The 10203-nt window shown below is 47.4% G+C and overlaps 1 protein-coding gene across 1 annotated transcript in view; it reads left to right on the top strand.

Annotated features, from left to right (window-relative positions):
* Positions 1 to 9179: 9179 nt before the first annotated feature.
* FBXL7 (F-box and leucine rich repeat protein 7) overlaps positions 9180 to 10203 on the top strand; it is a 330308-nt gene continuing 329284 nt past the window's right edge. The window contains exon 1 of the mRNA XM_006117085.5: positions 9180 to 9692. Within this exon, the coding sequence (XP_006117147.1) occupies positions 9656 to 9692 (37 nt within the window). The 5' untranslated portion in view covers positions 9180 to 9655. The remainder of the gene's footprint in view (positions 9693 to 10203) is intronic.

Here is a 10203-nt window from a genome sequence, read left to right as displayed (position 1 = left end):
CATGGCCCCTGAACCTGCCTTAGGCCCCCAAGTACCTGATCTAGTGATGGAAGAGAGACCACTGCTGGGAGACACACTGACAGAGGGACAGCAAAAGCAGGCTCAATGTCTGCGGGAGGCCTTTCGGAAGACCTTCACAATGCTTCCTGGACAGACTACAGTGGTATCGCATACAATCCAGACAACCCCAGGCCATATAGTCCAAGAGATTAACCATCCCTTACCCCTAATGATGCTGGAGCTTGGAGTCATTGAGTGATTAAAAATTGTGTGGCGAAGCCCCCTGGTGCTCATGCCGAAGCATGACAGGAGTGTATGGTTTTGTATAAGCAAAATGCAGGACAATGTAGCACTTTAAAGACTAACAAGATGGTTTATTAGATGATGAGCTTTCGTGGGCCAGACCCACTTCCTCAGATCAAATAGTGGAAGAAAATAGTCACAACCATATATACCAAAGGATACAATTAAAAAAATGAACAAATATGAAAAGGACAAATCACATTGCAGAACAGAAGGGGGATGCGGGGGGGTGGGAAGGAAGGTAAGTGTCTGTGAATTGCTGATATTAAAGGTAGGGAGAGTGGGATGTTTGTGAGTTAATGGTATTACAGGTGATAATTGGGGAAACTGTCTTGGTAATGGGTGAGAAAGTTCAAAGTCTTGTTAAGTCCTTGTTGGCAAGTGTCGAATTTTAACATGAATGACAGTTCAGAGGATTCCCTTTCAAGTGCAGATGTAAAAGGTCTTTGTAGCAGAATGTAGGTGGCTAAGTCATTTAGAGAGTGTCCTTTCTGGTTAAAGTGGCGAGAAACTGTTTTCTCTTTGTGATCTTGTCTGATATCTGTTTTGTGGGCATTAATCCTTTGGCGAAGTGTCTGAGATGTTTGTCCAATGTACATAGCAGACGGACACTTTCGGCACATGATAGCATAGATTATATTTCTGGATGCGCAGGAATATGTGTTCTTGATCTTATAACTCATATAACATGAATATGTGGACAAAGCTGGCAACGGGGTTTGTTGCAAGGGAAGGTACCAGGGTTGGTATTAGTGTGGTATGTCCTGTGGTGGTTGGTAAGAATCATCTTGAGGTTAGGTGGTTGTCTATAGGAGACTATGGGTCTGTCTCCCAGAGCCTCTTTGAGTATGGTATCCTGTTCCAATATAGGCTGTAGTTTATTGATAATGTGTTGGACAGGTTTTGTATAGATTTCAGGAAGGTAATGCCATATCCAAGGTCAATGCCTATCCAATGCCACAAACAGAAGAACTCCTGCATCACTTGGGAACTGCTTACAACTCTCAATTTGACAAATGGGTATTGGTAAATCCCCTTGGATCCAGAGTCCAGGGAGAAAACCGCATTTACCACTCCATCTGGACTATTCCATTTTGTCCAAATGCCCTTCGGCCTTCATGGAGGCCCCCACTACATTCCAGCACATGATGGACTGCCTCCTCAGTCCCCATATGGATTATGCTGCTGCCTACCTCACTGATGTAGTTGTTTATAGCCAACACTGGGAAGAACATCTCCTCCGAGTGGCACCAGTTTTTCAAACTCTTCAGGACACTGATCTCACAGCCAAACCAAAGAAGTCCATATTGAGTGGCAAGAGACCACCTACCTTGGGTACTGGTTGGGGTGTGACCTTGTGTACCCCCCAAAGAGAAAGTCCAGGCCATCCAAAGCTACATGCGCCCACTATGAAGCAGAAGGTACAGCAGTTCCTTGGTCTAGCAGGGTATTACCACTGTTTTGTTCCACAGTTTGCAGTGATTTGCTGCATCCCCTTCCCCTTAATCAAAGACAGCCCACAGTGTCTACGGTGGTCAGTGGAATGTGAGACAGCGCATTGCAATGAGTCTGCTGCTGTTAGGACCCTGGGCTGGGATGCAGTGCAGTGGGTGGGCTTGAGTCCCCCCTGCTACCCTACTCCTGGGTGGCACTCTCTTTCTTCAGCTGTTCCAGAGCAACAGCCTGCATTTGTCAGACCCCTGCCTGAGCCAGGGGACCTGACTGTGGTTGCTGCATTTTGGACTTTTGACTGTTTGCTTGGTGCCCTGCCCTGAACCAGGGCTTGGACCGACTGACGATAATCTAAGGACTGCTTGTTTGTGTTGTCACCCTGTCCTGAGCTAGGGTCTGGGCCTAAGTACTATTATTGGCTGCCCCACCCTAAACCAGGGCCTGAGTCTGCTACCTGTGACTGTGGACTGACGCAAAGTCAAAGCCCAACACAGCTAATTCCCCACAGGAAACTGAGCGGGTGTGTAGTGGGGTGGAGTGGCTGCCCACTGACCCAGAGTGGGAGGAGCCCCTCTGAGAGCCCTACTGGGCTACACTCCCCTTAAAGGTGAAAAGAATATGCCTGCCAAATAGAAAGTTGTAATCCTGATAGGTTGATGTGAGTTAGGGCACAATGCAGAGGTCAATATTGGAATGCATGGAAGATGAGTGGCTTTGAAACTGGAATTAAATAGTCAGCTGGAAAATCCCCCCTTCCTGAAAGCTTGAAAATTGATTTTTTTATTTAAATTGGGTGAAATGGCAAAAATCCCCAAATAAAAATATTTTGTCTTGGAAATGCAGTTGCAGTGGCTTCATGATCCTGTTCTCCTTTCTATGTCTAGTCCCAAGTTGAATACATTTTTCAGGAAGCATCAGTATCTCCCACTCCTTGGAGAGGTACCAGTATCTCCAGCCAGGCTGGAGCAGTCTCCCGGTTGCTTCAGACCCTGTGGTGGACTGTTGGCTCCTAGCCCATGTGGGGTGCGAGTTGGCAACCTCATATTGGGTGGAAGTGACAGCCAAGGGTGAGAGGAGCCTAGAGCAGCCTTTTGCCAGCAGCAGGTGGCTAGGGACTGCTCCCAGGTAACAGCTAATCGTTACCTGGTAAGCATCACCCGTTACCTGTTCACATCCCCATACTATATTAAAATATGGCTTGTGAAAGGGAGTTTATCTGGATGTCAGAGCCTCATTTTCTTTGCACATTAGGTATGTAGTCAATACACAGAATGGTTACTCACGTTAGGGATGTGAACAACTAGTCGACTCGTCGACTATCGAATAAGCAAATGCTTATCAGATAGTTGACACACTAGTTGATTAGTTGCTTCCTCCCCCTGGCTGCCTCTATCAAAAAGAGACAGTGGGGTAGAGGGGATGAGGAGCGGGTGCTTCAAAGCAGCAGCGCCATGTGGAGCCTGGAGCCAGACCCTGGGCTCCATGAAGCACTGCCGCTTGAAATGCCATGTGCAGCCCGCGGCTAGCTGGGGACTCCCCCCCTGAACCTGGGCTCCATGCAGTGCTGCCACTTTGAAACACCACGTGGAGTCTGACGCCTGCTCCCTGTGGCATTTCAAAGTGGCATTGCCACATGGAGCCCAGAGTCAGCTGGGGACTATGAGTCATGGAGAGCATGGGGCCATTGAGGAACTGCTTGAGCCCCTCGCTGGCCCTGTGCTCCCCACAGCGCTTTCGCCCTTTACTACATTTCAAAGGCAGAGGTGCCCTTATTGACTAACCCAATTAGTCAATTAATATAAATCTCACCACAACTAAATACTGTCATAACGAGCAAACTGCATGCAACTTTAACTTGTATTTTGTAGAAATCTGTAGTTTAGTGCCTCCTCCATCTTGTTCGCCTCACAGATTTCTAGCCTGTTACTCAATTGATTTTTAAGCCCCCTTAAATTTATAGCTAATTAGTTAGAATAAAAACATTTGAACTTTCCTTTTAATTGGATAAGCATCACTTAATTTGTGATTGTCTATTGCAGGATCATATGCAAAGCAATTGCTAATAATGTACTATGTTTCAGTATCTTACTGCCAAATTTGGAAGGCTGCTTGCTTTGTTTGTAGTTGGGAAGGGAAAGAAAGATCAAAAGGAAAAGAGAACAAATTAAAAGCAGAAATTAGTATCAGACTACCAGCTTGGCTTTCTACACAGCATATTTTGTTTGAAATCAGTGATTAAGAATCTAGCTCTAAATTGTTACAAACTAGGCTCTTGTACTAATTCATATTTTGTCTACAGTGCTTCTAACAAGATGGACTACAGACTTAGCATGAGACGTATACTGTGAAGTGCTATATGCCTGCAATTCCACTGATTCCTTCAGGAGCTGAGGCCATCAGAATCACAGGGTATCAGACCTCCAGCATTTATAAGCAGTCAGGGAAAAAAGACTTAATAACTTGCTTCATTGGGATTACTGTTTAATTAATTCCAACCCAGACATGCTGTCAGTCACCAGTGCCATTGGTTTGCACTACAATATCAGCTTTGGCCACTAAATAGCCCCAATATACGCGAACACTCAAACTGGCCCCTTTTTTCTTAAAAAGATCTGCTTATGGAAATAAATTAACAACTAGTTTAGACCAAAATTTAATTTTCTGGAACCAATGTATTACCAGTTAGCTGCAGATACAACCATTACTTAAAAGAGTAGGTGTTGTCATTCTTGAGAGGGCAATTCCCTTTTTCCATTGCTAACAGATTGGATTTACAGTAGGATTCCTCAACTCAACACAGTCTTCAGTATGGCGCTGTGCCTGATGCTTCAACTGGCACATAAAAATATGTAGTTATTTTGGAGGGTGTTGGCAGATGCCAGCAAGTGTCTCTCATCTATGAGCAAACACAGACCTCAGTCAACCTAATGAGCATGTTGGCTGCCCTCTATTCAGAGTAAAGTGGGGAGGAAGGGGAACAATGAAGCTCCTTAATGGAATAACATAGATGAAACAATAGAAACTATTGCCTAAAGCCTAGATACATGGAAAGCCTGAGAAAAGAACTAATTTGAAGAGAATAAGAGGTGGTTTCTCTAGATAATGATAGCAAACACAAGGATTATGACATTAATTATATTTTGTTTATGACTTTATGTGTCAGAGGAGCAAGCAAACTGAAAGCATGGAAGAAGCAGCCAGAAAACTAGAGAAGCTCTGATAACATAGCCCTGAAAGCAAACCAAAGGAGCTTCTTTTTGGATACAGCACTGACAGAAACGACAGCCTTGGAATTGTGAGGACAGCCTCCTACTGCTTTAATTGTGTTCAGGTAAACAGGACTCTGTACATTTTTTTGTGGCAATCCTGTTTATTTACAAAGACATACTTCATGTGAAATCTCATTTTCCTTCACAGAAACAATCCCACAAGATCTCACTTACTTACTAACTGCTTGATCCAAAAGCAGCATTGTTTGTAGGATTAGAATTATTATAGCCTTGTGGATTCTGCTCTGCAAATTAATGTAATATAGAATTACTCAAAAAACTGTTAATTTAAAAAAAAAGTATTTCCCTAAGTTCGGAAGAAATTGAGTTTCTACACGTTTTGAGAGTATACTTCTAAAGTGCCATATCAAATTTGTCACATTTCCAATAAGGTTTCACAAAAACCTTAAATGAGGGACAGAAAATCAGTGGCCACCGAATCTTGAAATAATATACACAGCATGCATTACTCCTTGAGGAATTCTGTGCTACTGCACATCCACAGAATTCATGTCCCCATGGATTATTTTTTTTTCTTTGCAGAAACTATGTTCTTCTGGAGAGGACTGCAGTTGACTTTCAGTTGCTAGAGGATGCTATGGCACCAGAACAGAGGGCAGCCACACCCAGGAAGGAGCAGCAAGTTACAGATAGGGAAAAGAAGGTATAAGGCCAAGTGAGGAGGTACGGGATATAGAGGATGGAGAGAAACAGACAGCTTGGTGCCCATGCGGATGCTGGGGGTGGTGGCGGTCCAAACTGGACTTCAAAGGGGCTAGTGGGGAGGACAGAATGGAGTGGGGGAATGAATGGGAGTGGGGGTGCAAGGAAATATGGGGAGGGAAGGTGAACGGTGGGTGAGAGAAAGTGCAGGGCTGAATGGGAAGGAGAGCTAAGTGGGGGGGTCAGGAACACATGTGGATGGGGTGACTGAGTGGGGATGCAGGGACACACTGGGATAGGGAAAGACTGTGCTTGAGGGAATGAGAGAGGCTAAGGCTCTGCCAGGGTCTGAATGGGGGAGGCTCCTCAATTCCCTAACAATCCCTCCCCAAACCCTGTTCCATACTTCTCTCTCGCAAACCCCTTCAGGTTAATTCTTTGTCACCTTCCTAGAAATTACGTCCCTTTCCCTCAGGTCCTTCATTACTTGTCCAAGCCTTTTTTGCCCGGCTTCTGAGAAATATATTTATAAGAAATATGTTTTTGTATTGCAGTTTAAATGAATTATTACTCAATGTGCAATACTAATATGTCTAAAAAGGAACCTATTTTGGTGTCTGTATTGTTAGACATACTTAGAGGAAAATACTTTGAAAGAAATTATCAACATAATTAAATTGTAATTTTGACAAATAAATATACAGAATTTAAAAAATATCATAAAATATGTTAACGTTTTTAATTTTGGGGTGCAGAATTCCCTTGAGAGCATTTTGTCTTTAATGTCAAGTAAACTTGTCTATGACTTCCATTTTGAGTAATGGTCATTTAGCCAGCCAAAATTAAATGGCATGTGGAAGACAAAATAAGCAGTGAACTCCAATGACCCCCATCTACAACCAGAGCTTTCATGTACCAGCAGGCCCACGGATGGGGGAGGGCAGGCAAGAGCAAGTGCCCCATGTCCCAGAGATTCATAAGCAGCAGCCAGAGCCCCGGACTTTTTAATTCACTTCCTGATCTCTGTATGTCGTGCTCCGAGTGGTGCTGAGAGATGCCTGAAGGAGGCTATCTCCAACCCCTTCCTTCCACCCAAGGCCATGGCCTTTTCAGGGGCATGGAGCTGCCCCCTTGCCTTGTCCAGGGGCCCGGCAAGTCTGTTGGCCTCCTGGGTTCCAGTACTGCCAACAGCAAATGTTTAAAAATCACGAGAAAAAAATGAGTGGCTTTAAAATCATCAGATTATGTAAAAATAATGGATTTGGTGTTTTTATTTGCCTTCTGTTCTTTGAACATTTAGGTGCACTGGAGTCACATTTTGAAGCTTTTCTTCCCAGCCATGAGGGTTACAAAATTATTTTTCTTTAAAAATGAAGGCTAAAATCATCACACAGTCGCCTGACTATTGGAGCTGGAGTTCTAAGGCAAACAATACTTATCATGAGTCTCATGTTGGCAGCAATGGTACTGCTCACCTGAAGATCAGGACCGACCAGAAACTCCTGGGCTACGTCTACACTGGCATGATTTTCCAGAAATGCTTTTAACGGAAAAGTTTTCCGTTAAAAGCATTTTTGGAAAAGAGCGTCTAGATTGGCAGGACGCTTTTCCGCAAAAGCACTTTTTGTGGAAAAGCGTCCATGGCCAATCTAGAGGCGCTTTTCCACAAAAAAGCCCCAATCGCCATTTTTACACCGGCCCTTTTGCGCAAAAGTCTTCCGGAAAAAGACTTTTGCTGGAATGTGAGCACCATAGTATTTCTGCAAAAAGCACTGATTTCTTATAGTAAGAAGTCAGTGCTTTTGTGGGAATTCAAGCGGCCAGTGTAGACAGCTGGAAAGTTTTTCCGGAAAAGCTGCTGATTTTCTGGAAAAACTGGCCAGTCTAGACACAGCCCTGGTGAGCCTGCACAGCGAGGTGGGACAGAAGAGAGCAGTGCGCATCAGAAGGTTTCTAATTACAGTGCAAACCAGGGAAAATAGAAAATAGGCAGGAGCAGCTCGGTGTGGAAGAGGCAAACTGACTCCCCCAAATGAATCAGGAAGCGGCAGGGGTTGAATCCACAGGGTCTCATGAAGTCTGTCTGCTTGAGACAGACAAACACAGTCACTATTTGAACCCAAGGCTGGGTGGGCAGGCGCCAGCCCTTGCACTTCTAAAGGCCCCTCCCCAGCTTTGCAGGAGGGACAACTGGACCCAGGATTCAACTGCATACGGGGGATAAACGATGAAAAACAAGGTCAAGGGATGCGGGTCAAAGGTTTAAAACAAGGGAACTGGACGGGGACACCGAGCAGAGGACCCCAGACAGTGCCCACTGCTCTTTGAAGCTGTCCACGAAGCCAGCGGAGCTCCACCTGGATTTGTGAAACTAGGAAGGAGTGGAAATCCAGCATCCCTTCATCCAGCATTTGCCCGAGTTCCGACCCCCCGTACTTACAACCATTTTTGTAAGTGTGGAAGGGGCCAGAAACTCCCAACTTACATCCTCAGCCTGCCCACTTCTGAAAGCCCCTCTCCCAGCCTTGCATGAGAGATGACTGGATCCAGGGCCCAATTAATTTCGGGGGACAAATGATAAAAAACAGGGTCAAGGTGTGTGGGTCAAAGGTTTAAAATGAGGGAACTGGATGGGGACACTGAGCAGAGAACCCTGGACAACACCCACTGCTCCTCAAAGCTATGGATGGAGCCAGTGGACGCCGCCCAGAGGAACTCTGCCCGGATATGTGACAGTAGGGAGGAACGGAAGTAAGTCCCACAGTTGCATAGCCCACCCACGTTCTAAAGGCCCCTCCCCCAGCCTTGTGGGATGGACAACTGGACTTATGTCCAACTAATTATGGGGGACAAATAATGACTTATGATGAGGACACCGAACAGAGAACCCCAGACAGTGCCCTCTGCTCCTCAAAGCTATCGATGGAGCCAGGGGATGCTGCCCAGAAAAACTCTGCCCAGATACATGAAACCAAGGAGGAACAGAAATAGGCCCCACAGTCGTAGAGAACCCCCTCGTCCAGCAGCCTCCTCCTGATATTATAGATGGCAGCTTTTGCTAAGGCAAGGAGAAGGTCTTGACAAGGAGGTCTTGAGACTTTGTGGGGCCATAGATAGGGTCTGCATAAATGAAAAAGGTGAAAGAAAAGTGCTGCCAGAACCTCAATAAGAGGTTCAGGAGGAGCCAGAATAGGGGCTGCAACCTGGCGCATTCCAGCTATGTGTGTGCTGGGTTGTCTGTAACGCTGCAAAAGGGGCAGGGGTCTAGGATGGGGATGAACCTGTCAGGTAGGTGTCAGTGCTTAGGGCTCCAAACACAGTCATCTGCCTTTCCAGGATGGATAAACTTACACAGGGCATTAAAAGGCACCGCTTTGTTCCCCTCCTTAAGTCTCCGCAGGCCTTCACAGGGGCGTGCAGGGAGCGAGACTGTACCTTTAAAAGGCTGCAGCGCCCTCCTCCCCACCCCAGCCTGGCCCTGCCCACACTCTGGCTCCGAAGAGCGACTGAGGGGAGGCGCTGGCGTAACAAAAGTCTGCGGCGCTCCAGCGGGCGGAGCAAGGCTGCGGGCGCCTCCGGTCCCGTCCCGAGCACAAGTGGTCGCGCTCTGCCTGCGCGGGCGGGGGAAGCCGGCAGCGCCTGCGGGATCCGAGGGGCTGCGGAAGGCGCATCGGTCCGGGGATGCGGGCGGCGACCTGGGGCTGCCCCGCCGCTGCCGCCCTATGTGTGGATTATAACTCAGTGGAGCTGCTGCTGCCCAGCCTGTGTCCTGCGCGCCAGGGCGCTGGGGGCTTTTCCTTTCTGCCCCACCCCCCTTAAGGGGCGGCGCTGGCTCTTCCCGAAGGACGCGGGTGCCTGTAGCATGCAAAGCTGAACTCCGGCCCAGCGCGCTCCTCGCCCCACTTGCTCCTGTCTGTGCTGGGGAGCCATGGTGTGTGCTGGCCGCGGGAGAGCATGAAGCCTGCAGGATGGGAGCGAACAATGGCAAACAGTACGGCAGTGAGGGTGAGTGAGCCTCGCCCAGCTACTCGCCTGGGGGAGACGGGACGGGATGAGGGGCTGGTGGGGGAATGTCCCTGCCTCGCCTTCCCTCCGCGGGCTGGGCGGTTCAACCAGCTGCTGCGCTTTGTGGGCTCTCCCAGCCCGAGAGTAGAAAAAGTTTCTCTCGCAGGCAGCCGGGAGAGCGGGGGGAGGGGGCTGGCCAGTTTCGGGCTCGCCTCGCCTCCCTTTGTATCCCAACTTTTGAAGCTTGTTTTATTCGGGCACCTCCTTGTTGGCAGTTGCGGGACGAGAGCTTTCCAGTCACCAATGGTATAGGAAATATCAGAGGCATTTAAACAGCTATTTCATATTAATTCGGTAAGGCAATAGGACCTCAGCTGGGAGCTAAAAATCCCCCCAATCTGTAAACAGACGCAGCCCCTCTTTCGTCCCCCGCTTCACTGCTCTTCCTTCTCTGCCTTAGTTACGTTTCATGCCTTTTTCTGTGTCGGCACCAACGGGTCGCTCCGCAAAT

Source organism: Pelodiscus sinensis, chromosome 2 (genome assembly GCF_052426305.1).
Source record: "Pelodiscus sinensis isolate ZL-2025 chromosome 2, ASM5242630v1, whole genome shotgun sequence".
In the NCBI taxonomy this organism is placed as follows: domain Eukaryota; kingdom Metazoa; phylum Chordata; order Testudines; family Trionychidae; genus Pelodiscus; species Pelodiscus sinensis.
The sequence above is the reverse complement of the archived record's forward strand: the minus strand, read 5'-3'. Positions and strand labels throughout refer to the sequence as shown.